The sequence below is a fragment of the Pectinophora gossypiella genome, chromosome 9, assembly GCF_024362695.1.
Source record: "Pectinophora gossypiella chromosome 9, ilPecGoss1.1, whole genome shotgun sequence".
Taxonomy (NCBI): Eukaryota; Metazoa; Arthropoda; class Insecta; order Lepidoptera; family Gelechiidae; genus Pectinophora; species Pectinophora gossypiella.
This window is the reverse complement of record NC_065412.1, coordinates 16,655,596-16,679,523: the sequence shown is the minus strand read 5'-3', so window position 1 is coordinate 16,679,523 and position 23,928 is coordinate 16,655,596. Positions and strand designations below refer to the sequence as shown.

General features: G+C 36.3%; 1 protein-coding gene across 4 annotated transcripts in view; it reads right to left on the bottom strand.

Annotated features, from left to right (window-relative positions):
• Positions 1–23,928, bottom strand: part of LOC126369650 (disks large homolog 2-like) — a 69,884-nt gene that overhangs the window by 19,492 nt on the left and 26,464 nt on the right. For all 4 annotated transcript variants that reach the window (XM_050014194.1, XM_050014197.1, XM_050014195.1 and 1 more), the window contains exons 3-4: positions 19,723–19,781; positions 5,872–6,057 (exon numbers count right to left, since the gene is read on the bottom strand). In XM_050014194.1, coding sequence (XP_049870151.1) covers positions 5,872–6,057; positions 19,723–19,781 — 245 coding nt within the window. The remainder of the gene's footprint in view (positions 1–5,871; positions 6,058–19,722; positions 19,782–23,928) is intronic.

Below are 23,928 nucleotides of genomic sequence, written 5' to 3'. Positions count from 1 at the left end.
AAATAATTCAACCAATACTAAAAACATAGTGTTTTATAAAACATTAATAATTAAAAAGTGTAAAATGTGTGAATAAGTGAGAAAACAATAAACTTTAAAATAACACTTTATGTGGTCGTTTAATTACCAGCACACCACTCAACCATCGCACCTAGAACGCCACATTACCGACATGTAAGTAACACAATATGTATGAATATCATGTGAAATATATATTTTTAAAGGTGCCTAAAACGAATAGTTTGACACAGGCATAAATAATAAATTCCAACGTACTAGATACATAGGCCAATAGCCTAGAAGATACCGCTACACCTAGAGGAATAGTTATTTCTCCAGAGAATGCAAGAAACTAATTGCCGTTAATAATCTGCATCGTATGTATTTTTATATGTATATTGTTTAAAGTAGCTGTTGGTTTTCCGAAAATAAATAAATAAATAAATAAATAAATATTGTACCTTTCAACCGCTCTGTCTAAGTTTCGCAACAGATTCACAATTCAGAGAAAGAAGTTTCATTTCTCACTGTGGTTATATTTCAACTTGCAAGGTTCACAAACAACACTTTCATGCCCCACTTCTCGATCTAAGGCGCATCACAAACCTGTCAAATTAAATCTTCAAACTTACATAAAATTTTCATTAAACGAAAACGGAACTTTCCAAAGAATGCCCTCTAATAAACTGCCACGAGGAGTTAGTTAACTACGTGATAAAAAAGTTAGCATCATTACTTTCCACCGTGGCCTATTTTACCACCGTCCCATCTTTATTGGGTACCTATAAAATTCGATAGCACGGGTCGCGCATTTTATTGGCACTTTGTCATGTTTATAATTTATATTTGCCTCAAACACTTTGTACCCTTTAGCTAGTCATTTCCCCAGGGATGTTACCGCAATCGCCAATTTGGATTGAAGTGGATTTCAATATGTTTCTGTTTATCTTTGTGGTTCGTGTTTTGATAAATTATTTTATTGCAACCAAGTTTGTTTAACAAGAATATCAGTTTCGGCTTGTTTATATACCTAAATTGTGTTAAGAAATCATGTAATCCTAAAGATTTAGAACTCGTTCATGTTATGTTTATGTTAGTTTTTAATTGTATAACCACCGAGGATAAAATACTCGGCAAATCTTCATTAAAGAACGTCAAAACAATGTATTCTACTCCATGTTGTTGATATATCTGTTGTTTATTTTTGGTAAAATGCTATACCTGCGAAGTAATTTCAATTTGTTTCATTTTATGCCTTCAACTCATTAACAGCCTGAGTTCGGGTCGTAAGCACATCAACACTGATTGACTTAGCCTTCTGTATTGTCAAAGTTTCAATTGGATCTCATCCTTTGTTTTCCACTGGGGCCCTTAGTACTTTAGTGGAATCTTAACGACTGTTCGTAATTGAAACCTAATTTACACGCTTTGCCTGAACTCTGAGATTATTATTGTACGATAGGTACTTACCATAATTTTCGTTCTAATTCAAGTTCATATTTTAGAGGTCTTTAGCAGCTTACTGATTAATAACTCTACAGCATAGATACGGTTCATCATGACAACCATCTATTTCAGGATTTCGTGTCAAAAGTGGCTACAAGGCGTCTTATTATTACTCGTGGCTCTGGCAACTTCATTAGGGATTATATATGTTTAAAACTTCGCAAAATGATGATCATCTCCTGCCCTTATCCCGCTCTAAGTGTGAGGTCAGGTCATCATAGTGGCGGCCTTAGGGCGGTACGAGGTGTGCCACCGCATAGGATGCCGAAGGAGGGGGGGGGGGGGGGGCTGGTCCGGTGGACAAACAAAGGTGCTCGGGTGGACAAAGACTGGTCCACCCGAAAACTAAAACTTCATCGGGTTAGATTGCGGCCACGTAAAATTCATATCAGGTGGCCGTAAACAACATTAAAAAAAATAATAAATAGGTAAACTAATCGGAATTAATAAAACTAATGTAATGTACCTATTAAAATTTGATTATATTGACCATTATTTTGGGTTAGCTTGGTAAATAATTTTTGCATGCGAAATTGCGGCAAAACATGAGATTCTCACAATTATTGTAAAACTTTTATTATACCATGTTTTATGAGCAAATAAATAATTTTGAATTTGAAAATTTTGTATATTAAGGGGCACCACCTAAATATTTTGCAAAAACATTATTCTTTTTCCATTCATTCGGTCATTTCAGCACTTCCACCTTCCACACATAATGTCCTTCTTCACACAATCCATCCACACTTTCTTGGGTTTCCCCCGCCCTTATATCCATCCAGATACGAATCACACGAGACAACGATGATGATACCAATTTCAGGGTCACACAAAGACGTATTTACTTACGCTACCATTACGGGCAAAATCTTTACCCACAATGCATGTACATTAGTGATAGATGTCTTGTCTGTGATGTCCATCAAAATTTATAATAAACTGCCTAACATATAAAAAGAAGAAAAAAGTGACAAAATCTTTATTAAAAAAATAAAAGAACTTCTCATTAATAAATGTTACTACAGCACTAGTGAATACCTTAATGATACTGATGTTACTATTTGAAAAGCTTCCTCCTCTCTTTTAAACTTCTATTTTGTTGTGCCCGTAAGGGTCTTTGATGTGAAACTCATACATGTAACTTACAAACTTGTACACCATCATAGTATGCAAATAAAGAATATTGAATATTGAATACCTATTTCTCTTCTTCTTATCAAGTGGGTTGTGACATGGAATACCACCCGCATCAATCCTGGTGTCAGGGTTATAAAGGCCCCTGACATGGCTCATGTAACGACTACATGCTTACATCAGTAAATATCAATGGTTTAACGTGCCTTCCGAAGTCCGAGGTCAGCCTGTAATGTCCTAGCCAAACCAGGGATCACAAAGTGATTTTTGTGATATGTCCTCACCGGGATTCTAGCCCGGTGTCTCCGGATCGTGAGCCCAACGCACAACCACTGAACCAAGGAGGCCGATAATGCGATACCTATCCATCACAGGTAATTTGTGCCTTAACTACTTCAATACCTACTCCAATTTGTTATTTAAATCGTCGATCACAGCACGACTTTTATTTGCTTAACAGCTGTTTTGCATTTTGACGATGTTAGATAATTGCTGCTGTGAATAACATTATCATAGTTATTGATTTATGCCACGAGAAGGACAAGGTGTACTATAGATTACTAATTAAGTAATCAGCTTTTATATAGGAACTTCCGGGAAATTCGCCATTTATGGGTCAATAAAGATATTATTATGATCAATTAATATAAGGACACCTTAGTAACTAATACTCGACAATTCTCAAAATCAGAGGAGGATATCAATTATACAAATAAAAGTACGTTCATAAATTCACGCCTATAATACCTAATGGGGTGGACAGAGCACAAGTAATCAGAGACGACTTGCAGCCACTGTGTTGACAGAAAGTTCTAGATGGATATTGTGATGAACCCTATTGTGGTATATCTATGACGTTTTTCTTTGGTTTTCTGTCATGTCGCAGTCATATCTCAATCGAATGTCATTTCTGTTTCCCAATAAAAATGCAAGATTTCACTGCCGTTTAATTAATAATAATAATTGAATATATTACACCTATGGTTAGGAATCAGCTGAACCCTTTGTATGTTTTGTGTGTACGTAAAAATCATCCCTAAGGGTTAAAACATTACAGATTGATCACCCGATTGTCCGAAAGTGAAATGATTCGTGTCAGTAAGTACTGAAGCGACTCAATAATATACCTGACACCTGGTCACAACGAACGGCCGCGTGAGCCGTGGTAACCCAGTTGGTAGAACGCTTGCCTCTCACTTTGAGGTCGCAGGTTCGAATCCAGCACAGGCATAAAAACCAATGATTGTCGAATTCATGTTTGGCTCATAAATCATTATCACGTGCTCAGCGGTGAATGAGAACATCGTGAGGAGAAGAATACGAAGCGATGCACTGGTAACATGTTACTATACGGCTTATCATATTCCTTATGAGTTGTATTTGGGGCTACCCTGGGACTGTTAGCATAAATTTTATCTCATCATCATCTTCACCAGCCCATTAACGTCACTGCTGGGGCACGGGCCTTCCCTATGGATGGATAGGGAGATCGGGCCTTAAACCACCACGCGGGCCCAGTGCGGATTGGTGGTTATTAACGACTGCTAATGCAGGCGGGACCAACGACGTAACTTGCCTTCCGAAGCACGGAGGAGCTCGAGATGAATACTTTTTTTTTCTGTGGTCACCCATCCTATGACCGGCCTTTGCGAAAGTCGCTTAACTTCAACAATCGCAGACCGAGCGCGTTAACCGCTGCGCCACCGAGCTCCTCTCTGAAATTTTGTCTGTCCATGAGAAATCCATGATATCCCTGTTTGGAAAACGCATGACTTACATCAAAGTGTCCCTGGTTGGAGTTTGCATTTATGTTTCCCTCATAATTAATTTCACATGGTTCGCAGGATCTGTGGCAATGGGTTCGCCCCTCACTGGCTGACGAGAAGTGGCTGTACTATCACATTTGCCTACCCCTTTGTGGATACAGGAGTGATGCTTTGTTATGTATGTTAGTATCTGTCTCTGTATGTTAACCAAGCAATGGAACACAATGGTACCTATTAGTGTACAAATGTAATAACAGTAGTACTGTAATCGTGGCACGCTTTCACTATCTCAGGCTGTGTTAGCAGCGGGCGGCACGTGGCGGCACGTGGTGGCACGTACCGGCACGCTCGAGTGGCTTTGTCTACTGCAGGTGCCGCGTTCGTACGACGCGCTTTGTATATTATCTGCCTGCTACAGTATATTAACCCTAATCTGGCTAATCTAGCTTTAAGTTTAATTTTGAATAGTTATTTATGTCCACTTTATCAACCCGTAGCGGAACGGGCTTTTACCGCGAGTTTTTGTTTTTGAAATATGATATCGTGTGTGTCATGTCTAACTGCAAGCAGAAGTGCTTACGTTCTTTAATTGGTTGGAGGAAGACCTTATTCCCAGTAAGACGGGAGATTCATTTATGTGCTTCCTATTTTCATCATTATGTTTAAACCTCAGCTTCATCTTCTTATCGTGTCGATGGCAAACTAAATAGTACCGGCCCAAAACTTGGCAACAAGTATGGTGCTATCTGCAGCGCTCATCAGATCCTCCTGCGTGCAGGTGTTTGGGCATGTAGGACGCAATGTAAGATGTTCCATCGTTTGGGGAACAGTGCCGCACTTGCAATTTAAGCCAGAGCCATTCGAGAAACCCCACCTGAACAAATTGTCCTTACTTCGGCCCACCTGAGTCTGAAGTCTATTTAGAGACTTTCAGGTAAGCCAAGGCAAATCAAGACCTGGCGGAGGTCTCTTGGGCGGCAAAAAACCTCAGCTATAAATATATAAGAAGAAATATAGAGGGGTTTCGGATAGATAATTCACATCAAGTGCATAACGCAAACCTCCCCCCTTTAGTGATGTCATGGGCTAGATTGTCTTGGAACTGCACTTAGGGTCAGCACAGACCGAGCGACTTTGAATGCTCAGAGCTCAATCTATGCTTTCCAAGTTCAAACAATTTTACACTTTATATATATATATACTTTCAGCCGTATGCGGCCATGGCGACAAGTCTCCAATCTAGGAACGCCTAAGATGCGCTCTTAGACGTCGGAGAAAAGTCATTTGCGCAGGATATATTATAGTGCCAGGTGTGTGTGGTTTATTCTTTACCGTTTTCGTACACTTTACGAAAACGGTAAAGAATAAAATACATTTTTCAGAGTAATCAAAAAATGCTCGCCTCGCAGTTACTCTTGTTCAGAGCTAAACTTTAGACGCCAACGTCTCTGTGTTAGATGCTTACCTGTAATAGTATATCTCCGATCTGCAGCCGTCCGTCGGTGCTGGCTGCGCCGGCGGCGGCGAGCCGCGTGATGGTGACGTCACCGCCGGTCTCGCCGCCCGCTATGCTGAGCCCAAGCCCGCTCGAGCCGCGCTCCAGCGACACCTCCACACTCTCCCACACTGACTCGTCGCAGTTCGGTTGGTACTGTTGACAAAACATTGGGAATTATTGGTACATAGAGAAGGAATGCCCAGGGATGCGGGTGAAGACCTCAAAGGAGATAATCGGAACACTACTCGCAGCAACTAATGCGAAATCTTAACAAGGAGCTGGTGCATTTGCCTTCAGTCCATCATAGAAGCAGCCTTAGTGCTTATTACCCCGGGAATGACGTATCCGTCGTCGTCGAGAAAGGGATTAAGTATATCCTGTCTAACATTGTGAATTTAATTGAAGCCTGAAACTAAAGAGCTCAGTATAACGTCCCACTAGGAATTAAGCGGTTATTATACGAATAAGTTTCAAGACTATGTATTAATATTATTTATTTTAGTCTATTTGGGAAACAGTTGTATTTTATAACAGATTTAAATACGTACACATAAGTAGCTTAACAACAAAACAGTTAATAATAATGAACGCAGTTGATAATGTACGCATAGGTACAACAGGAGTGCAATTTGTAACTACACTACAATTTGTAACTCTATTTAAACATCTTATTAAAAAGATATCTTAGCTATAAGTTTACCGTGTTTTACATCTAATATTTTAGCTAACTCCACTCCCAAAAACAAACCCAGAAATTGGTTTTGTAGGGTTTATATTGTATCTACGAAATTTGTTTCATTATGAAAATATAAACATTTACTTAAGTATTTGCTTCTATAATAGATTTTAATATAACATGAACATTGTAAAAGTTTTTCTATAGCGTAACACGACCAACAAAGGAACAAGTTTGTTGATACGGCCAATAAAGACAGTGTGAATATGTAGGTTAAGTGTAAAAGCAAGTAGGTGAAAATACCAAAGTTTAGTTCCACACAAAATCTTGGAACTGAAAGTAGCTTTTATAAGTTAGCTTTAGACAAACAATTACAAAAGAAATTTTGCTTTTTGACATTTTTTCACATTACTCATTTGTTTTTATATGCGCAAATGTCAAATAGCAACATTGCTATTTAGATGAATTGCTTTGATGCGGACTTTTTAAACCCCATAAATGAAAAAGCTTGTTCAATGGTATAATTTTTTTTATGTTTATTGCCTATCATTTAAAAGAGAGTGTGTAAAATGGAAGTGATACGATTTTGTTAGCAGTTTGCCTTGACTGTCATTTGCCTTGTGTTTAGAAAGGTCAGGAAATATGTCACGCATTTCAGTAACTAAAAGTAAAGAAGTGGTAGTTTCAGTAGTAATTGGTCGGTGTACTGCGGAACGGAAAGCGATTGGGGAAACCACCGTTCTACACGCCCTATCTATGGAGTAATGGCGATTACTCCACCGACAAGAGCGCAGCTCTTAAATAAAGAGAGAGAGAGAGAGAGAGAGAGAGAGAGAGAGACAAACAATAATGATAATGAACAAACCAACTTCGCTATTAGGGTACTTTTTTTACAAAAACGAAACGGTCGAGAGCGGTAACAGAATACTTGATAGAAAATAAAATATTCTTCTCTCATATCGATCGTGAGACCAATAACCCACCTCGTCAATCCTGGGTTACTATTTACCAGCCAAAGGTTACATCATGCCAGGCTCTATACACCCGATCGCAAGATGTTATCGTAGGGCTAGTTGGTAACACACATACTCACACATACACACATACATAACATACACACTCAGCGCTCTTAAACACACATCTATCTGCAAACAAACAGATCAAAATTACTTAAGTAAGGTATATGAACAGTGCGCATAATGTTTTTATTTTAATAGCACAGAGTCTGTTGCTGATAATTGATTTGTTATTAGTTTAAGTTTTTTGTATTATTTTTTAGGCGTCTAACTGAAAATCGGCGTCGTATTGCCCCTCATGCGGGTCGATACGACATTAGCCGAGCTAGTACCCTTTTTAGTTTTAAGTCTTACATTTCATATATGTTCAAATTTTAATATTAAGAAGTTTATGTAACGTCTTAAACCTAAATAAAGATTCTATATATCTATCTATCATTAAAATAACGACTACATACTTAGGTACTTAAAAGTAAATATTAGCCAGGACCTACTGCTTAACATACAAAAAAAACCTTGAGATAAAATAAAGTAATCGTTTATTGTTGAGACCAATGTCCACTCATCCAAAACCTTTAAATTATATAGGCTATACTTTATGGCGCTTTACTTCTATAATATAAGAAAGTGATTGTCTTTGGTTAAGCTCGCTCTCTGGAAAAATATTGTAGAACGTGGTGTAAGATTTTTGATGATGAAGCATTATAATAAAAGAACAATAAATAATATCGAGTTTTAATGAGAAACAAGAAGAAGAAATATCCCGGCATCCCCAACAGTGGTAGCAGAGCGTAGTTCCGAGAAATTGGTAAGAAAATCAACAAGATTCTAATAAGGAAAAATGGCGTCATCGGAATTCCAGAAATTTCATTGTAATATTAGACAATTTGCCGGCGAAGACTATGCAGTATGGAAATTCAGAATTAGCGCAATATTGAGAGAAAATGAATGTTTGGATGCTATAAAAAATATCGAGTTTGCGAGTAATAAAGAAAACACAAAAGCTGAAGCACGTGCTCAAAGCATAATAATTGGCGCAGTGGCCGACACATATTTAGATTACATTCAAGATGAAGACACAGCCTATAATATGATTCAAAAATTGGAAAGTAATTTCATGAAGAAAGGAACAAGAAGCAAACTATTTTTGAGACGACAATTAACGGACATAAAATACATAGAAGGTACACCACTATGTGATCATTTTTTGACATTATCTAAATTATTTAATCAACTAAGGGATGCCGGAAGTCCATTGAGCGAAGAAGAAAAAATAAATATTATATTGTTGTCAATGCCATCGTCATATGACATTATTGTAACAACACTGGAATCAATGCCCAACCTTACAGTCGACATAGTGAAAGATCGTCTACTTGGTGAAGAAGAAAAAAGAAACAAAATAGAAAAAATAGAAAAAGGACATTATAAAACTGCTTTTACATGTTTTCAATGCGGAAAGGAAGGACATAGAAAATATGAATGCCGTTCAAGAACTTGGTCAAGAGGGCAGTATACTCCTGGAAGAGGACAGACATATACTCCTGGAAGTGGACGGACATATACATCTGGAAGAGGACAGACATATACTCCTGGAAGTGGACAGATATATACACCCGGAAGAGGACAGACATATACACCCGGACAAGGACAATCATATACACCTAGACGAGGACAGAGAGGATATCAAGGACCAAACAGAGGATTTCGTGGGAATGGAAGAACAGGTAACGGACAACGGGGATGGCAAAATCAGACGTTTGCTGCAGACATGTCAGCAGAGGAAGGTGCATATTGTTCAGGAACGGACAAGGAATTTTCAGGTGAGCGAGTAAAATTGAATAATGATAGTGAAACGTTAACTTGGTGTATTGACTCTGGCTGCTCTGATCATTTAATTAATACTAAAGATTATTTTTACGAATATGTGGAATTAAGTAAACCAAAAATTATAGCTGCAGCTAAAAATGGTGTAACTTTAACAGCAGTAGGAATTGGAAATATATATGTGAAAGCTTATGTAGGACAAAGATGTTCTGACTTTACTATAAAAAATGTTTATTATGTACCGGAATTGAGAAAAAATTTATTGTCTGTATCTAAAATAGAAAACAGTGGTTTCAAAGTTGAATTTTCTAACGGCAAAGTGAGAATATATAAACACAATTATCTATCTTTGATAGGCAATATTGAGGGTTCATTGTACACTATTAAAGTGTTTCCACAATTTGAAATTGAGAGTAACTTTATATCAAAACATGAAAGTGATATGTTACAGTTGTGGCATAGAAGGTTTGGTCATTTAGGATTAAAAAACTTAAATTTACTTGCACAGAGACAAATGGTCCATGGATTAGATAACTTAAAAAATAACACAATAGATCATACTTTATGTGAACCATGTTTGGTAGGAAAAATGACAAAATTACCTTTCAATAAATCAGGACGTAGGGCAACTAGGCCTCTTGAGTTAGTACATACCGATGTGTGTGGTCCCATAAATCCAGCTACTAAAGAAGGATATAAATATTTTGTAACATTCATTGATGATTACACACATTTTGTAATTGTATATTTAATTTCAAACAAAAGTGAAGTTTTTGAAAAATTCAAAATTTATTATAATTATGCAACTAATCATTTTCAAACTAACCTTTTGAAGTTGAGATCAGATAATGGTAGGGAATATGTATCAAGGGAATTTCAAGATTTTTGCTATGACAAAGGTATACAGATGCAACACACAGTGCCGTATAACCCACAGATGAACGGAGTAGCGGAACGAATGAACAGGACTTTAGTAGAAAAGGTGAGGACAATTCTCATTGATTCTAAACTTGGAAAGGACTTTTGGGGGCATGCTGTGTTATTCTCAGCATATGTTACGAATAGAAGCCCAACATTGGGAAAGGACAAGACCCCTTCAGAATTATGGGAAGGAAGAGTACCAAATGTATCGAATATGAGAGTATTTGGATGTGTAGCATATAATTATGTTCCTAAAGAGTTGAGACAGAAACTGGATAATAATGGAAAAAGGATGATATTTATAGGATATAGTACTTCTGGATATAAATTATATGATGAGGAGACAAATAAGGTTATAGTTGGGAGAAATGTAGTATTCAATGAAAAACAAAAGAAAGAAGATGAATATTGTTATATACCGTTTAATATGGATAAAGAAAAACTAGATGATACAGAAGGAGACAAAGAAGATGAAAAAGAAGAATATCAGGAATGTCAAGAAGAAGTATGTGAAGAAAAAATATGTGAAGTAGAAGAAAATATAATTAGTATAAAGCCAAGACAGGAAAATAAAGAGAAGAAAATTTATGGAAAACCAGGACGTGACAACAAGGAGAAGAAAGAGATTAAATTACAAGAAAGAGGGAGAGATAAAAGGAAGATAGTGAAGCCAAAGTGGCAAGAGGAGTATGAATTGGATTTAAGTTCAGAAGATGAAGCGTTGTATGCTCTATTGACAAGTCAACAAGACGTACCATTAAATTTTGATGATATAAATCAAAGAGAAGATAAAGTAGAATGGGAAAAGGCAGTAGCTGAAGAATTAAAAGTATTAAAGGATAGTGACACATGGAGAATTGTACATAAACCAGAGAAAGAAAGGTTACTGGATAGTAAATGGATATTTACAAGAAAAGAAGTAGGAAATGAGGAAATATGCAAAGCAAGATTAGTAGTAAGAGGTTTTCAACAGAAGGAGAATTTAGAAGATATATACTCACCAGTACTGAAGCTTCAAACCTTGAGAGTTTTATTATCTATTGCCGCACAAAAAGAATACAAAATCCATCAGATGGATGTAAAAGGAGCATTTCTATATGGGAGGATAGATGAAGATGTATATTTGAAACCTCCACAAGGACTAGATATTCCAGAAAGTCATGTGTTGAAACTTCAAAAGTCATTATACGGACTCAAGAAATCACCAAAATACTGGTATGAAAAATTCACTGAAGTAATTACAAATTATGGATTTATCCGTTCACAAAATGATTACTACCTCTATAACAAAGGTGAAATCTATATACTTTTATATGTAGATGATTTACTCATAATTGGGCCAAATGAAAAAGAGATAGAAAAGATAAAGTTATTTTTGAAAACACAATTTAGAATGAAGGATTTAGGTTCTGATAATTTAACTTACCTTGGAATTAGCATTCAAAATAATTCAGAGTGCATTTCAATAAATCAAACCAAATATTTACAAAATGTTTTATTAAAATATAACATGATTGACTGCAAAGGTTGTAACTCACCGATGGACTTAAACTTTAAACTTGAGTTTGATGATTCAGAAATTGATATGTCTCTTGAATACCAATGTAGATCTTTGATAGGTTCTTTAATGTACGCCATGGTAAGCACCAGACCAGACTTTGCCACATCAGTATCATATTTAAGTAGATTTCAGTCAAAACCAACTCTAAAGTTGTGGAAAGCTTTAAAAAGAGTACTTAGATATGTTAAACAAACAGTAAATTACAGCTTGATATATTATAAAAATAACTTAAATGACTGTGACATTCTGATAGGTTTTGCTGATGCCGATTTTGCTCGAGATAGTGATAGAAAATCTACTAGTGGATATATATTTAAATTGTTTGGAAATACAATTTCGTGGAGATCTAGAAAACAAAGTACAGTAGCACTTAGTACTACAGAAGCAGAGTTAGTATCATTGTGTGAGGCATCCGTAGAAGCATGTTGGTTACATAAGTTGTTGTCAGATTTAAATATTAATATTAAAAATGTTGTAATTTATGAAGATAATCAAAGCACCATGAAAACTGTTAAAAATCCAGACCAAAAGAGATTGAAACATGTTGATGTAAAGTTCAATTTCGTTAAACAAAAGGTAGAGGAAGGATTGATCACTGTTAAATATATTTCAACTGTAGATCAACTTGCTGATGTTTTCACCAAGCCTCTTGTTGGTGAAAGATTTTGTAAGTTAATTAACATGCTAAACTTAAAGTAAAATATGTTGTATGTAATTATGTTGTAAGTTTAAAACGTTGAAGAATTTAGCGTTAGTAAAAGAAAGTTATTAAGTTAGAATAGATAAAAGTAAATAAATATATAAAAAATAGGATTAAATAAATAAGTTAAATAGAGAAATGAGTTAGTATAAGAACAATTTTGTTTAGAAAAAGTATGGTTTTTTTTAAATTAGAGAAATAAATAAGTTAGTGACTGTGGATTAGTATAAGAATTATTTTGGTTAGTTTTTTTTTTTTTAATGTTTAAAAGTAAATTGAGTTAGTTTTTTTTGGTGTTGGTTGTTTTTTGAAAGAGTAGGGTGTTTATTTAAAGAATATGTTGTTTATGTTAGTATCATTTAGAAGTTTTATTTTTGGTTATTATGATAGGGGATATGTTTCTTATGTTTTCTTTAATAATGTTTATGTTTTTGTAATGAGTGAACATTGAGGGAGAGATTGTTGAGACCAATGTCCACTCATCCAAAACCTTTAAATTATATAGGCTATACTTTATGGCGCTTTACTTCTATAATATAAGAAAGTGATTGTCTTTGGTTAAGCTCGCTCTCTGGAAAAATATTGTAGAACGTGGTGTAAGATTTTTGATGATGAAGCATTATAATAAAAGAACAATAAATAATATCGAGTTTTAATGAGAAACAAGAAGAAGAAATATCCCGGCATCCCCAACATTTATTGTAAGGAGAATTCATTTTCCTTCCTTTCTTAACTTCCCATTTATATAGGTACTTTATATGTGGTGTGGAGCTAGCAAGAGAAGTACGTCAGGATCGAAGCAAATATAATTCCATAGTCTCTGTTTACCCCGGTGGGAAATAGGCGTGAGTTTATACAAATAAGTATGTATAGGTATGTTATTTATATGTAAAATGTTGCTATGTACGTCTTACATAGTGGTATATGACCCCTAAGGTGATAAATAAGCATAATTGTACCTTTTCTAAGTAAAGAATATGTCGTATTAACATTATGAATAAATATTTTATCTCTTTCTTTCCTATTTTTTGATCATGAATAGACTTTTAACGTGTGTTATGAGATTTCAGGCTGACTAAAAGGCAATCTGTCTACAGAGCGACTACCCGGCCAAATCAAATTACTTAAAGATACATTGTGTTCCTATTTTCTCTAATACCCTACAAGTTTTTTCCGTATTCGGTACAAATAGAGTAAGATATTCGATTTGTATGTTAAATTGATGACAACTGAAATTGTTTTCTAAAGCTTAAAACATAATTGTTTATTACATTCTAAATAGAACGGTCGTATCGCATAGTACAGGGGATCTAGTACGGTCACGATAGGGTCACGAGCATTAATATGTATACACTTTGGTACCATGTCACATTAACTTTTTTGACAAATTGAACTGTAAGTCTCACTAAATGTCAAATAATTATGTTAGTGCGACAGAGTCCTATAGTGGGTACATTATATTGCTAATGACTGTACACACCCAGATATCAGAAACAAGAAAAGATGTGGAACATGATTTCCATCGATGCGAACAAGGAAATAATTTTAATCACGAATTGAAAAAAAAAAACATAATAATGTTGTTATTGAAAATTGTTTACCGTAGCATAAAGAAGTAAAAAGAATGATTGAATGTAGTACGAGGTTTCACAAGGAGATTTATATTTTCTGACGGATTGTATTTTCTATATCTATTCTCTTTTTGAAATAAAACAACTGTACGTGACCAAAATACATTTTACGATATTCTGAAATATCACGCACGACCACACCAAAATATTTTTAGTATGCTAGTAACACTTTTTTTTATAGAACCTGTCGTGTTCCGATATAAAAGGGGTAACGACACTGATGGAACGGCTGTGCCGAAGGATATGGAAATGGGAGAGGCTTTTTGTCGCCATAGAGAATTACAGTGATACTACAGGTACATATGTGATATGTAACTTACGCTACGCCTACATAAAGGCAGGAATTTTATTTTTATTCCCACGAATACTTAGTCTGAGACATTCTGAAAGCTATCTCACATTATGAAATATTTCGTGACAAAAATGAATCTTGAAATACGCTGTGATTTTATTAAATCTTGCTGTTTGAATAAGGAAAACATGTAATGATAGCAAAGTTTGTTAGGCTACCCCATTTAATGTAGTTAGTGGTAAGGATTTTTGTTTTCTCACCCGCACTCGAGCATAGGGAAACTCACAAAGACAAGATCTGCGAGACCAAGTCCCTTCCGAGTAATTTTTTGCGATGTTATTTTGTCTTTGTTATTCATATTTCTATCTAGACTACCTGAGACCAATAACTGGTGCGCAATAACTGGTACGTAACAAAACCGTGCAACAAGGGATATTCTAAGTTTTTTTTTACTGTGCACAGAACAAATAAACTTCGTCCTCTGTGGTTGGTATCGGAGTGACGTCACTCAGGGTCCCGGTTTATTGAATAACAATGTAACTGTCACACTGTGACTTCATTTTATCGTGTCGTAAAAGGTGTAGAAAACTGATGGAAATATTCCTTTTTACTTTACTTTCGTCGACAAAAATCGTACTCTACAGTTTCGAACCCGATATCACCAACGTTGGGCAAAAAACGACTAAAATGACAATGGGTTCGAAACGTTTCGGGATGCACCCTCAGCATTGGGCACAGAGGAAAAGAGAACAAACATCGAGGTGTACCTCGGTAAAAATGATGTGAATAACCTCCCTAGCGCTTATCAGAAGTATTGGCTGAAGTTAGTTAAAGTTAGAGCAACAAAGGGATTTATTATAACGCAATCGACATCAACATCATCATCTACATTATTTCAGAGCACAGGAGCACTGTGGTGAAGTATGCTCCATACCTCCTTCGGTTGAATGACAGGAGGCCAAAGTCAAAGTCAAAAATCTAAATTAAACATTAAAAAAATAAGTTCAAGTTCAAAAATTCAAAACTACTTATTTTTCAAAGTTGGCTTACATTGTTATCGCTTTTTGAACGTAAAAAATACATATTATGTAACTAGTTGTAAAACTACTACCACATCGGAATCTGTAACGCTGAGGGAAAGACGTGGCCAGAAAACCTCCCAGCACAGGGCCATAGTCCGACTGTTTCATGTTCTCCTTTCTTTTTTTTTTAAATCCAGTTTGTATTACATAATTTATAAATTTAAATACAATGGTATTCCAATTGCAGTCTATGGAAGGAAAGTGAAAAATAAAGAGTTTATGTGACTTTATCACGGAAACAGTGTTTTATGAGCTCCCTGACAGAAGCAGGCCTGTCCACATACGCAGCACCCGATCACGAATTGACGCGAAAGAATAACTGTAAGAATACTGAATAAAAGGTAGGCCCGCTACAAGGTGGACTGGCGATCTAGTGAAGGTCGCGGGAAGCCGCTGGATGCAGGCAGCGCAGGACCGATCGTCGTGGAGATCCTTGGGGGAGGCCTATGCCCAGCAGTGGGCGTCGTACGGCTGATAATGATGAATAAACATACATAAACTCATGGCTATTTCTCACCAGTGAGCAGACACTATGGAATTCTATTTACGCCATACTTTTATTGCTTCCTCCACATTTCTCAATCATATCATACAAACACGCCCCGGTTCAGAATGTGGTCAACGTACGTCCTTTTAGGTCTTCCTCTGCCAGCCTGGCCCTACCGACCTTCGTTTTACATACCGCTTTTGTAATCTTATTATCCTATTACTGGGCCCAGCAGTGTACTATACTTTTTAGTGTACTATAGTTATATACTTTTTATGTGAACGCGCAGATTTAATTCAAGAAATTACGTTAAGAAATTCCTATTAGAGCTAATAACGATTCTTTGAACCCAAAGAAGTCTAGTATACTTACCTATATCTTTTTGTACTTTCTAGTTTTGCTCAAGGGTCCACATCTAACAAGTTTATTGATATTTTCTTCAACTTCTATACAGTTGAGAACAAATTGAAAGCGTGTGCTCATAACTTCCACCTACGCATTTTATAATAAACTAGCGACCCACTCCGGCTTCGCTCGGGTGCAATGCTGAGGAAAAAATGAAATTATTTACGACATCACATTAAAAACCTCAAAAATGACAGTATTTCTCCAATATTTAATGGATGTTTTTATACAAATAAACCTTCCTCTTGAATCACTCTATCTATTATGAAAACCGCATCAAAATCCGTTGCGTAGTTTTAAAGATTTTAGCGTACATAGGGATATAGGGACATAAAAAGCGACTTTGATTTAAGCTATGTAGTGAAGTGGACTTTGTTATACAGACTCGTTAGTATTCTTTTATTTGTATTGATATATGTCAAGCCTTATGACCTTACGGCCAGGTGCAAACAAATTAACTACTCATTGTATATACAATTAGTGAGATCGTAAAATACTAGGAGGGATGATTGAGACCATGATTCTGAGTTGACATCAAGTGGAATTTTCCGTCGCAAAATTGTTTTTTTTTTTCTATACTTTTGCGATGGAAAATTCCACTTGATATCAACTCAGAATAATGAGCTGAATCATCCCTCTCAGTATTTGTCACGATGTCACCTACACCCCGTACAAGTATGTACAGGTAGCCATACAAGTATGTATTCGTATGGGTGTTAGTGAATCCGTAACAAATGAATTTTTTTTTTCGGAAAATTCATGAAAATTTTTTCACAGAATCATGGTCTGAATCATGTCTCAAAGTTTTTGTTACGATGTCTCTAAAACCCTGAGAACAAATTGAAAAGCGTGTGCTCATAACTTCCACCTACGCATTGTATAATAAAAGTGTATAATATGTATAAATCAATCGAAGAGAAACCACAATCTATTTATTAGTCGACATTTACATTCTTCTTATCGTGTGGGTTGTGAGGTGGAATACCAACCTCATCAACCCTGGTGTCAGGGTTATTATTGAGCCGCCAAAGGCCCCTGACATGGCTCATGCAACGACTACATTGTTACATCAGTAAGTAGTAACCGGGACCAACGGCTTAACGTGCCTTCCGAAGCACGGATCATTTTACTTTCGGACAATCAGGACTTTTATATTAGTAACGTTGGACTGAATACTTAGTTTACATTATACGTCTCGTGAAGTGGGCGGATGGACATGACATATTATCCTATAATACAAAAAGCCATTAGTTTTCTGTTGATCCTCCCAAAACACAACCTACTCATGTTTTTAGAATTCTTTTGACGGAATAATGATCTTTATGAAAATTGCGTAGGTGTCAACATTTCAAATGCAAATTCAATTTGTTCCTAAATTATATTTTGCTCAGTGTTCGCCTCCAACATTGTAATAAGTACCTATTACCATTCCGAAATGTGTTTCAGATATATTCAGCATTAATAAATATAGACACCGCTGACATCCGTTATCTCTATCAGGATAAGCAGAACCTTTTTTCTTTTTTTTTGACGTGACTTATTGTAGATTTGCCGCAGATGGCATTAACTACTTGGCCGGACAAATGGGGAGCGCTGAAGGCTCTCACCCGGTACAACGTTTAAGACAACAGGCCTGAGGGTGCCCAGTTGGGCGCGAACCTCGGCTCAGGGCGTCGTCTAAGAGGAAAATATTTGAAAGAATTAATCGACCCTAGTGGGTCGATAGCGATAAGCGCTGAATGAGGGAAATCGTCGACCACGCCGGCGGGGTCGGTATCGGGGAACTGAAGTGTTTGGTGTCGCGAGCTGATTGGCTGCCTCTATGGCTAGAGTAATCGGGTCGTCGGGATCGTATATTACGTCCTTCGGACGCCGATACTTTTCAGTACCGTCCCTAAGCGGAATGTACTCGGAAGCCGCAACTACCAGGGGATTTGGGTGGTGTGGAGCAGAATCGAAAAAACGTTTGGAAGCTAATTTGAGCCATTGGGCAATGGTTGGCAGAGATAAGCAGAACCTAACTTATGAGAAGACTATCTGCAATCATAACTGATAATAAAACTATTTATGTATGACATATGTCGACTCACCAACCTATCACGATGGTGCGATAGAAAACTTGGTGAGGTATTGGTACTTAGTTCATCATGCGGTGGATGTACCTCACACTACTTCAATTAAAAAAGGGGAACATGACATGAATCAGAATCAGAATCAGAACCATTTATTCAACGTAATTATCATGGATAAACTTGTTGAAGGTCAATGTAACATTTTTGAATTTACGTCATTTCGCAAGGTGTTATGGCTGAGGAGAAGAAATGACAAGAAACTGCAACAGCAACACATCTTTTAAATCAATGAGGGTACATTACAAGTTATTTAATAACTAGAGGAACACATTCAATACCAGACATTTTTATCATTTAGGTAATCATTAATCTTATAATAGGCTTTTTTACATAAAGTAAGCTTCACGTGAGCCTTAAATTTGTTCTCTGACAAATTTAAAATATTATCTGGTATTTTATTGTAAAAACGTATACATATCCCCAAAAAAGATGAATTTAATTTACTTAATCTAGAATTTTGAACAACAATTTTATTTTTATTCCTTGTATTGTAAGTATGCCTTTCACAGTTTCTCGGAAGGAGAGATACATTTTTACGCACATACATAATGTTTTCATAAATATATTTACTTGCGACCGTCAGTATATTTATTTCTTTAAACAGCTCCCTTAAAGAGTCCCGACAACGCAGATTATAAATAGCGCGAACCGCCCTTTTTTGAATAATGAAAATATTTTCTACATCAGCGGCTCGACGGCATGTGTCTTGTATACTATGAGCACCTTGTACTTATGCTTAAGTCTTGTTGATTGTGTAACTAAGTCGCTTTTATGTAGGTCATATATTATTACAATATTTAAAAATACTACAACTTTCTACTCCCTTATTTAAGTAGTAATTAGAGGATAACTTTTATTTGCTATGGTTTAGTAAGTAACATTGTAAAACAATTAAATTAAGCTGTTGTTATCCCAAATAAAAATAAAATAAAAAAATTATTTGAGATATAGTCGTGAGCTAAAAAAATAACAGTAAATGAAAATATCTCCCAGAAAATAAGTTCTCACAGACAGAAGTACCAGCCTAGCATAGCCTTCAAGCGGTGGCGGTTAGTAGAACAAAAGTGTCGCGATAGCATTGTACTCACGTGGCCGGCGCGCCGCCCCACCGGACTCTCCCTCCCGCCTTCGTAGTTGCTGACGTGCGCTGGAACAAAACGCAAACCTTACTACACAGACACAATGTTACATTTGTAACAGTTCCTACACACACTCACCGATCACTTTGTGATCCCTAGTTTGGTTAGGACTATACAGGCTGTACGCCTGGGGGGTTAATTTATTTATTTTATTTGTATTTACCATAATTAGGCAACGTAGGCCCACTTATTAGTTACAGAAATAAAACTTACAACTATGTTAGTAGTACAATAACCTTATTAAACTATATTGGCCTATATACAATCAATCACGACTGCCTCACTAAAACCCTCATGAAGTGTTTCAGTGCAGGCGAGTCATACCTAGCAGCAACCATCTGTAGGATGCTGTTAAAATGGCCACATCGAAGCAATCCATCCAAGAAAGCAATATTGGTTTTTGATATTTGTTCGTATTGCGCAATTACTTTTGCATGCGCAAATGTCAAATTCCAATATTGCTTTCTTAGATAAATTGCGTCGATGTGGCCATTTTAACCCCCCTGATTATCCAAAAGTAAGATGATCCGTGCTTCGAAAGGCTCGTTAAGCCGTCCCGATTATTACTTACTGATGTAAGTACGTAGTCGTTACATGAATCATGTCAGGGGTCTATAGCGGCTCAGTAATAACCCTGACACCAGGGTTGATGGGGTTGGTAATCCTCCTCACTATCCACACGATAGAAGAAGTTACTATTTATGGGCGATGAAAAATGTTGGATACATTTTCATTATGGCAATATAATAAATAAAATTCCTTAAATTATTTACTAACGTATAAGGAAAACCTTTCTAAAGTATTTTCCTGGAGTGGGATGTAATAAAAAACAAGCATCGTGTCCAATTTCTTGCATGTTAAAAAAGCTATAGTACTTCTTCTTAGAAACACACCTACTTACTTGGGCACGGATTAAGTTACTTTGAAATCTACAGTGAACAATAAAATCAATAACTCAAGAAGCGTATTTACTTCCTCGGATAAATCGTCACCTCGGATCGTACACAAGCAAAATGATTTTGTGGTTTCGTGAATGTAAGAAACTTGGATAGAAAATGTGTGCGGGAACACTTGAAGCCGTCGACCTTTAGTCGTATACTTATTGGTGAAAAAAGTTAGCCAACGAGGAAAATCGTGGCGATATCTGGACGTTTCCAAGAGTATCGACTTCGTGTCAAATTGATGACGGAGCAGAATCTTTTCACGTTAATTTAATATTGCTGTTTGTTGTTTCCTTCGCTTATTGATATTGGGCGGGTCGAACCCGGAGGGGAAGAATCGAAAAACATAATGTATTACATTGATTTTTCGGACACTGAAGACGAACTTTCCATATTTTTTTTATCTTTCAATTCAATTAAAAAACTAGAGGCTTGTTTATACAAAAATAGAACGCGTATAGCTTTCTTGTGTTCTGGAATTTCCTTAACGAAACCACTACTACTCTAAGGGAAGAAATATTTTTAACACACATTAAAGTTCAGCTATTTGTTACTTTAACGTAATTATTAATTAATAAGTAACTTGATGAGCGGGAAAAACGTCGGAGCAGCCATCATAGCACGCCGCTAGTTTGAATGAGACAGAATCATTTTATAAACAAGGAAGTTACTATGTTTTTGTATGTCTCGGCTTATCTTAAGAATCATTGAATAAATTTGAATTAGGTACAATTTATACATAAGCAATACAAAACATAACATAATCTCATGACTACATTCCATGACTACATCCCATGTCTGGTATTAAATGTGTTCCTCTAGTTATTAAATAACTTGTAATGTATAACCCTCATTGATTTAAAAAATATTTTGCTGTTGCAGTTTCTTGTCATTTCTTCTCCTCAGCCAATAACACCTTGCAAAATGACCGGAATTCAAAAATGTTACATTGACTTTCAATAAGTCCATGATAATTACGTTGAATAAATGATTCTGATTTCTGATTGGCGTTGTCAGATGTACAAAGTACCCTATCCACGCATCACCGAGCTTTCTGTTATACCAACGTGATAGGTGGTAAGCCTTATCGCCGTTTATAATGGTCGAGGCAACTTTGTTAATAAAAACTGCACTTAGGATAAATTAATAACTCATTCCCCCTCTTGCGCTCCCCAATTGAGAAGTAAACCGGTATACCACAGGACTTCAGTGACTATCAAATTATCAATTAAAAAAAAAAAACATTTTATCCATATGGCTGCTTTAACATATTTTCGACTGTTCTGAGTTAATGTGTTTGCGACAGTCATTAAAAATGCCATTCACTCCGTCAGATTCATTTATTCCCTTAATTATTTCTTTTATCACTAGCTGAGTAATGTAATGGAGTTTGAAACTACCTACTTTCATTATAATCTCCCTAGCGTTCCGTCGCGGAGTCCGCTTACCGCTTATCTGAACAGCTCCATCTTGTTTTTAGGGAACGTAGCCTGGAAAGTCCTTAATTGTTTTTAAATAAATAAATAAATAAATAAATAAACATGCGCAGAAACAGATATATTTTAGTCTAAAACATACGAGTATGTTGGAGTATTGGTATTTGTACGAGTTTCACGGAATAAATAAAAGCGTAGGCTGTTATTTTTTCCAATGGTAAATAAACCAATTGAGAATAGGATATGAACGAATTGTATATAAAACTAGTCCAATCTATCCATCATAATAATACATCCTACATTTATCATTTATTCTGCTCTGTGTTGACTATGTTGAAAGGAATATAAAGTACCGAATCACAATATCCACATATTTATGTCGCCTAAGTTTCCGAAATAGAAGATGGAAAAAATAATTCAAATTTCGAAGAAATACGACATATCCAGATTATGGCTAAGATTTTAGAAAAGCCTGCATTTAACATGATTAGTAAGCCAAGGCAAACCCCTTCCAAAAAATCTTTTCAAAATGTCTTCCGGGCGCGATTCTTTAATCTATGATCACTTTTCCCTAATGTGTTTTTAAATACATTGTACAAAAACTTACTTTTTACTTCTCTGGGAGTGAGTGTAAGGAAAAAATACAGAATGCGTTTAGCTTCTTAACGTCCCCGGGTTTCTCGTAAAAACGATTGAAAGATTAATATAATCCAGAGAGGATTAACATTGGTGACTTGTCATACGATTTGGTAGTATTTATTTACATTTATATATCGTTGGAAGTTGAAGGCCTAGGCCTAGGTACATACCGCGATCAAATCCAAACTGTTTTATGGAAGACCAGGCGGCTAAAAAGGCTACATCGATGCAGTTCATCTAAAAAAGCAATATTGCAATGTGACATTTGCGCATAGAAAAGTAAGTGCGCTATTCATATAAAATGTCAAATAGTAATATTGTAGTTTTAGACACCCTAGGTCAAAAATACTCTAAACTGGCGAGTATGCATGAAGACTTTTGGTGAAAGTGGAAGAAGCGAAAATAACATAATATCAGGATCGTAGAAAGTGGAATTCCACGATTACTGCCTACACCTACGGGAAATAGGCATACACAGATATGTATGAGTAGTTTTAAAGCTTTACGCACGTTACGCTCAGGTACACCTACTAACCCGGACAAATGGCGAGAGCTAAGGGCTGAGTGTGCCTATTTCGGCACGAACGTCGGGTTAGGGCGTATTTCAGGGCGGATCAGGACAGAATTGGAATTTATTAAATTCTCTTCTTCTCTCGTGTGGGTTGAGATTGAGAGGTGGATTACCAACCTCATCAACCTGGTGTCAGGGTTACTATTGAGCCGCCAAAGGCCCAATACAATTTCTTACATCAGTAAGTAGACCAACGGCTTATCTGATCATCTTACTTTCGGACAATCAGGTGATCAGCCTTTAATGTCCTAATCAAACTAGGGATCACAAAGTGATTTTTGTGATATTACCCCAACGGGATTCGAACTCGAGACCTCGGGATCGTGAGCCTAAAGCTCAACCACTGGACCACGGAAGTCATTAAATAGTAATACAAATTGTTATGAATATGATCTACGGTTTATCATATTTTTCATCCATTATAGGACTTCAGTAACAATTAAGTTTTCTGATGACTTATGACTCTACCCACTCCAACAAGAATAACGGGCGTGAGTCTGAATATCTATGTATATGAACTTGAGGTCATAACCCCAGAACAGTCCAGGATAGACGACCCACTTTATTG